Here is a 7,914-nt window from a genome sequence, read left to right on the forward strand (position 1 = left end):
TTTTTAGCGAGAGACGGGCGGTGGACCCCCGATTGTAGTGGTTCATTTCGGGGTTATGTGGGTGCTTCGGCACCCCTTTCAAATCATTGCAGAGGGGCAAATATCGTCTAATTCTGGTTAGTTAAAAAAAAATAACAATTATATTTTGAAACAACTAAAACTATAAATTAGATAAGAAAAAAAAAACACATAAATCAACATGAACAAATAAATTCTGAACCTTGCAGAAATCTTATTGAAAAATAAGATAACCTTAACTTTTCAAACACAGAATCACATACCTCAGATCGTACTGTAGAGTTAACTTCATTTTGAATTAGAATTTCATATTCTTCGACTAACATCTCTCTCTCTCTTCTTTGACCAAAAGGAATTAAAAATTATATAAAAAAATGTCTGCACTGGCTTTAATGACCCGGATGGATTTTCTGGACTTCCGCAGGGTAAATAGGATTGCGGGCCTTGCACCTGGAAAATATGTGGCTGCAATTGTATATTTGGGTAATTTGGTTTTAGTCATACTACATTTTCTTCATTAAGGTTGGAGGTAGCAACTCAGATTTGATAAAGGAATTCCCGGTCAATTGAGAGATTTCATAGGCCAAAGGGGAACTTGAAAATTAAAACAAGGCCTCAATTTTTCTAATTCAAAGATTGTGAGTGCATATTATCTCTTTAAAAAGTTGGTTCTATTTGAGTAATTGACAAACTCAGTGGTGTGTTATTATAATGATAATAGACAGTTAGATGATTTCCAATTTCGTTGAGTTTTTGTTGATTTAATATCCAGAAGCAAAAAAAAGGCAACTGAGGAAGCCCCTTATGGGAGAATTCTTGGGTACCTTGGTGTTTGCCATACCCTCATTTTGTTAAATATTTTAGACTATTTGATTAGTAATATATCCAATGGTTCAAAATATTTAACAAATTGGTAACTTGTTTAGCCCTTGGCCTTTCTAATTATGCTACTCATTTTCAATAAGCAAAAATGTTAACACAAACTACTAATTGAATTGAAAACAATAAAGATAGTGAAAACAATAAAACCAATTAATATTTAATTATCAATTGACAATTATGATTTTTCCTTTTTCAAAAAAAATTAAAAGAACCTTCTATCCTAAGTTCACCGAATTACTATTAGTTAAATAGTCTATATTACTAATTATTTTTATTATTAGTGAATTAATGTTTGATTAATGCTTGTTATTAATGGACAATTACACAATTGAAAATTATGTTTTTTCCTTATTAAAAACAAAACCTTAGGGTTTAGGGTTTAGGGTTTAGGTTTGCAAAACCTTAGGGTTTAAGTTTGCAAAATTAGTATTAGTTAAGTAGTCTTTATTACCAATTAATTATATCATTAGTACGTAGTTTCCTTAACCAGATATAATTCTTTTTACATGCATTTTATGACAACCACAACAATTAGTGTAAAAATAAATAATATATTTTTTTTAAATGTAGTCAAATGAGAACATACTTTAGGACTTATTTACTCAAATGAGAATCTACTTTACTCTAATGAGAACCTATTACAATTACCACTTTTAGGACTTAATTACTCAAATGAGAACCGACTTTACTCTAACGAAGACCTTATTTACTCTAATGAGGATTTTTTTTTCTAATTACCACATGTGTCCCCAGAGTGGTAAATATTATATAAAATAGAACATGTATGAGAAATGTTAATGTCCATAGCTTTACCTGTTCTCATTTGTGTAATAAAGTTCTCCCTTGCGTAATGAAAGTAATATATTGTGTAATATCCATCGTCGAATTAGTAATTACTCTTAATCGACGTAATTTACCACAAATTCCAACAATTGACAAAAAAATGAAAAGTTTTGTTCTAATTATAGTAATTACTCCACCTAAACTAATGTACTAATTTATGGACAATTTAACAAGTATGACAACAAATTTGTTGTCAGAGTGGTAAATCTTTATGTTTTTATCATTAATGAAATGATTACTACAATGGCTACACATTTTACCCCAATCACAACAATTGATGTAAAAGCGGTAACTTTTGTCCTATTTATAGTAATTACTCAACCTAAACTAATGTACTAATTTATGGACAATTTAACAAGTGCAACAACAAATTTGTTGTCAAAGGGGTAAATCGTTATATTTTTATCATTAATGGAATAATTACTCAATGACTACATATTTTACCATAACTCGCAACTATTGGTGTAAAAGCGGTAACTTTTGTTCTGATTGTAGTAATTACTTCAAAAACTATACCATTTACAAGATTACCAACCATTTTACAATTTTGACAACATTTGTGTTGTGAACATGGTAAAATTAAAATTAGACCAAAAGATATGTAAAAACTCAGTATTGTAAGGAGTTTCTCCACTTGATAATCAAGGTTCTAAATTTGATAAAAGTTGTCCAAATCTGATATTTACATCTTTAACCACTCAATTACAAGAACCACAACAACTGTTGTCATAAGTCGTAATTGTAGTTCAACTATGTGTAATTTATTATTTTGACAATACTTGTTACATGATTTTTAACAATATTACATATCAAGAAAGAGTGTGTTGTTAATATGGTAAATTTTATTTTTAAAAATGACACATGTCGATATTTAATTGGGTAACCTGTTGACCAGTTCAGTAGGTTTCCACTATATTAATTTACTAAAAGTAAAAAAAAATAAAAAAAATAAGGGTATGGCATATATCAAGGTATCCAAGACGACCCCACAAATTATGATCATCATATGCATTTTTTCATATATAACAGTTAAAAGCATTCTCAGTAAACTGGTCTTTTGGCCATTGAGGATGAGGATAGTGATAAGCATATTGAAATAGGATTTATACAAATAATGCAACCACAGTTCATGAATGCCGTTTTGTAGAAGTGATGAATTAAAAGGGCTGTAAGGCTTTCCAAGGCAAAACCCTTGTGAACAAGTTCAGTGAAACAGGGACTTATTATGATGATGCTAGATTTTTAACAATGATCACTAATATTTAGGCCATAGCAGATCTGCTAGGCTGCTGCTGCTATCTCAAATTCTCAATTCTCAGAGCATCCAACCAGGAATGAAACCATTGACTGGTTGAGTAGGGGCTGGTGTGGCTGCAGTCATATGCTGTGACCCCACAGCGTTGTACCTGTAAGTAAATAATTGGCACTTAATTACTTTGGTAAATATATAATTGGACCAAGTTGATGCAGTGTAACTTTTCTAACGATGATTTATTATTTACCCTATTTGCAAGGTGGGATTGCAATCTAAAGGCTGGAACATAAGACCCTGGGTTTGAGCATGTTGAGTTCCATATAGCATAGTCTGGTGAGCATGACCACGTTCCCATGTTTGTCTAAGTTGAGTTCCTGAATTAATTTCATCCAACTGCAATATCAACAGGTAAACGTAAGAGCAGATTCTCTATTCGGGGTTGTTTTTTCAAAAATTGATCATTGTTTCAATGAGAGTTAATTATATATTATTCTCGGCCAACTCTCAAAGAAGTCATTCTCAATTTCAAAGTTCAATGATCTATTAACATTTTATTTGTAGACTCTAAACACTCACAAATGAAAAGCAAAGGAGTTTAAAATAACGTTTCAAGAGTGGTAACATTTCTCACTAATTATTAGTATTTTTGCAGAGTGCTAAATAGCAATGGTTGTAAGCGTCAATCAAGTAACAACTACAAAGTTAAGTAGTTACCTTCATTGTCAAATCTCTGTTGGCTTCTATTAGCATATGTTCCTACAATCAAAACAAAATAAGCACATAAAATTGCATGGCCTTGATATCTTCAAAACTTAAAGGCATGCATGTATAGGTACCTTGCTCTGAAGGTCAGAAAGCTGATCGAGCATAGACTGGGTCTGCAACAAACAAAGCAAGATCACAGTGGTAACTCTATAGGTCTAAGAACTATCAATATCTCCATAGGAATTAAATGTATATATAGATGTAAAACTAATACTAGGTTTACCTTTGTAGACCTAACATGCTTCAAGGAGGACTCTAGCTGACGCTCAAGCTGCTCAAGCTCCTTCGTGTTTAATGGGCCCAAGTCTTCTCCAAGAAGGTTTCTACAATACCAATTCAGAAAATAATCGATTCACGACTAATAATAATAATAATAATAACCAGTCTGCTTACTCATAGTTGTATAACTGCTTATATACTACCAATTGATGGGGAGAAAGCTAGTATTGGTAGCAATTTCACAGGGAGATTACCTCTGAGTTCGTTGAAGTGACTCGCATCTAGTTTTCAGTTTCAAGTATTCACGATAGCTGCTCTGCTACATGTGCAATGTAACAGAAAAATATTATAAACAACAAAACGTCAATTATATATTATAACTGATTTATTTTTGTTTATTTCAAACTCATTTCATTTCAAATAACAAGTTTCGAACGTTAAGCCATATACTAGATCCGGAACAAAGAAAACTAGCAAATTTTAGAGCTACCTCAAGTTCCTTGGCAGGTTCGTTGACTTCCATTGCACCATAGCTACATTTTTGGTACCTTTCAAGGGTTTTGAGTATGCTAAATCAAGAAGGAAGAAGAAAAGGAAAAGAAGAAGGTGACCCATTAGCATGCAATAAAAGAAAATACAAGAAGAAACTATAATGTACTCTGACCACTGTGCTGCTTTGCATTTGAATGCACCATCACAATAAAGCTTTTAAAGACATACAATTATATATCCTGATTTATAAAAACATTGACGATTAAGACTAGCTAGCTGGCTTAACTATTGGTTGCTTAGCCAAGGATACAATCATGCGGGTTCTTCTTATAATCAACATAGAAACTTCCATTAATTCAGATTGTCTAAGTAATAGTGCATTTAAGGATGGCTAAAAGTATTGTATAGATTAGAGATCTAAAATGTTAATCAAAAAGTTCTTGAAGATCTGAAAAAATAAAGCTTCTCTCTCAACTCGAATCCTGTTGAACGTACTTATGCTTTTGACAACTCTGTTTTTATTCTTATTATTTATATAAACCATGCAACCAATCCTAGTTTTCAACTTTTCATTGCTATCAATAAACTGTTAACTTCATAGTATGCCATATAATATATTAATATCAATGAGGTTTTAGGTTTGAAATTTCTCTCTCTAAAACAAAAGAAAAAAAGAAAGAAAAACAAAGTATAAAATTGCAAAACCTGAAGTTATAGCAAGTACCATGAATTAGTAACTGGAAATCATTTCATTCAACTTAATCTAAAATTCAATCAAACAAACAAAGAAACTTACTTTGAAACTTTTATAAAGGCAATAGATTTGTTCGATTCACTTTTTTGTAATGGCAATTATTTTTTTTTGATAGTCCAAAAAGAATTACAAACTGAAATCTCTGCAACAACCAACACCCAAGTTAAGTATCCAAAAGAAAAGCCTGACTAGAAGAAAGAGGTACAGCACGAAACCAACTCTGAGCTTGAGAACTATGACCAGTTTTGACTATGGCATATGTGCAATTAATCATTATTAAGTGGCCTGAACCCCACACTTTTTGAATGACCCTAGAACATTTTCTTATCTCATCAAACCAAACAAACAAACAAACATGATCTGCATGCAGCCTAGCAATAGTTCCCTACCCATAAAACAATAAAGCTAAACTGCTGCAAAATATTATCGCTTATCTTAATTTGCAAGTCAAAATATGAAATAACTTCCTGTACTTTTTTTTTTTGTTTAATTTAAAGGTCTAATCAAACAAGAACTCCATAGCTTAAAAGGAAGTCCTAACTTAGTCCACTGTACAATAGATAGATCTTCTGCATTGATAGATGTGTCTATATACAGATTTCAGGATAAAGAAAAAATAAGAACAATCTTTGGCATGCCAGAGAACCCTCTGAGTCGGAAATTCTGTAGAAAAAGAAGTGTCTATGATTATCATCATCTTAGACTTTTGATATTCACACCTCTTGAGCATATCTGACAAAACTTCTCTCAATTGACATATGCATTTCTATTTTTCTAGTACAAGATTGTACAAAGATAATTGTAATTAATGAACTTTAATTTCATGCATGATAAATTAACTGCTTGGCTTTATGACACTAATTCTAATTATCAAAATACATGAAGCTAGAGGGAAAGGAAACACAAAAAAAATTAACAGGTGGGAAGGAAAGCAAAGATCTTGATCCTGCTGTTTTGTTAAGATTGAAAGATATGCAGATTAATCAGAAACTCCATTTATATGCTGATATGCATACTCAAAAATGTTTATGATATCTTGTTACAAAATGAAAGAGAACATATTTTCTGGCAGAACCTAAATTAAGAAGAAACAGGAAAAAAAAACAAACAGGTTATATATACATACACATATATTATAGTATTTTATGGTTTAGAGTACGTTCAGATCCAACAACGAAAAACTTAGTACATCCAAACTGAATGATTATCACTTCGTGAACTCAGATGAGTGTATATAAACACAGAGTTAAATCAGAACCCCACCTTAAATTAGCTTCAATTAATCACAAAAGGAAAGGAAGAAAAAGAGCAAAAAACGGTGGATTAATTTTTGGTCAATTAAGGTTATGCACAGCCTTATGAAATTAGTTAATTAATAGATTAATATTTCCAACATTGCAATAGGACAACAAAAAGCTCATGAGAGATAGAGACTTTGCAATATAAAGATGTATATATGCGCTGCCCTTGTAGAAGCAATCTTATGGATCCCGATGAAACAAATGAAGAAATCAGCTAGAGAGTGATATGTGGGGTGTGTAAAGTAATTAATTAATTAATTACCTGGAGCTGCTGCAGAACTCATAGAGCTTGCCACGGTTAGAGAAGATGATGAGAGCAACCTCAGCATCACAGAGAACAGAGAGCTCATAAGCTTTCTTTAAGAGCCCATTTCTTCTCTTTGCAAATGTGACTTGCCTGTTTATCTTGTTCTCTATTCTCTTCAGCTCCACTCTTCCCCTCCCCATTTTCCTTAATTGTAAAACTAGTCTTATCCACACACACCCCCCAACCACACCCTTCAATTTTTCTTTCCCTTTTTTCTTCTTTAATATACCAATTTCTTTTGCCTACCCAAACACCAAAGCTTATGATCTCCTCAATATTTTCTTTGCTTTTCTTGCATCTTCTATCTTTGTAGCTAGCTTATCCTCCTTTTCTATGTCAGCACCAAAACTATAACCAAATTTGTGAAAGCCTAGAGAAAGATAGATACTCACTGAGTGCAAAGCCCTAGAGAGAGAGAGAGAGAGAGAGAGAGAGAGACTTGTCCAAGATGTGTACCCAGAAACTCTGAATGAGAAACATAGGGTTGGTGTTCTTTCTAATTTTATACAAATCTCCCTTTCCTTTCTTTAGTGTACTGTTTACCTTGCTTGTGCTAAGACGTGCAACCAACCTCAGTTTCAGCGCGTGTAGCTGCGCGTCTAGGACCTGCTTCCCCTTTGGCTTTACGCCATTACCCCACTACTCTATTATTGATTTATTTCGGCTTTTTGCTCTTGTATTTCCAAAGTAAAATTCAGTGTTTTATTTAGGCCTAATTAAGGGCTAGTTTGAGATTGCTGTGATTTTAAAAAAAAAACTGTTACTGCTGTGTTGTGAGAATAATCAGCTGTGAATTAAAACAGTTTTGTGTTTGGTAAATAATATTTTTAAAAGTGCCGTTAGTACATAAAACAACTGCAGAGTGTGTTTTGATCCACAACGGCTTCTAAAAGTAACCTCTGGGCTGTTTCTAAAATCAGCTGCCAATGACCTATAACTTTTAATTAAAGCTGCTTTTTATTTATTTACCAAACACAATAAAATCTAAAATTTTGAACAAAAGCTGATTTTTTTTAAAAGCGAAGCAATCCCAAACAGGGCCTAAGAGGTAACACTTTTGCCTAGTTTCTTTAAAACT

The 7,914-nt window shown here is 32.4% G+C and overlaps 1 protein-coding gene across 2 annotated transcripts; it reads right to left on the minus strand.

Moving 5' to 3' along the window:
- Nucleotides 1-2,781: 2,781 nt before the first annotated feature.
- On the minus strand, nt 2,782-7,313 carry LOC112185975 (agamous-like MADS-box protein MADS2). Of its 2 annotated transcripts, none has more exons than XM_024324321.2 (8): nt 6,792-7,313; nt 4,473-4,551; nt 4,237-4,301; nt 3,987-4,086; nt 3,835-3,876; nt 3,713-3,754; nt 3,246-3,391; nt 2,782-3,149 (listed from the first exon to the last, which is right to left on the minus strand). In XM_024324321.2, exons 1-8 carry the CDS (start codon nt 6,974-6,976, stop codon nt 3,059-3,061), a joined length of 750 nt encoding a protein of 249 aa, XP_024180089.1. In that variant the 5' UTR covers nt 6,977-7,313; the 3' UTR covers nt 2,782-3,058. The 2 variants fall into 2 exon arrangements, with proteins under 2 accessions (XP_024180089.1, XP_024180090.1); XM_024324322.2 differs by having other exon boundaries at nt 4,237-4,298; nt 6,792-7,312.
- Nucleotides 7,314-7,914: the final 601 nt, after the last annotated feature.

The sequence above is a fragment of the Rosa chinensis genome, chromosome 2, assembly GCF_002994745.2.
Source record: "Rosa chinensis cultivar Old Blush chromosome 2, RchiOBHm-V2, whole genome shotgun sequence".
In the NCBI taxonomy this organism is placed as follows: Eukaryota; Viridiplantae; Streptophyta; class Magnoliopsida; order Rosales; family Rosaceae; genus Rosa; species Rosa chinensis.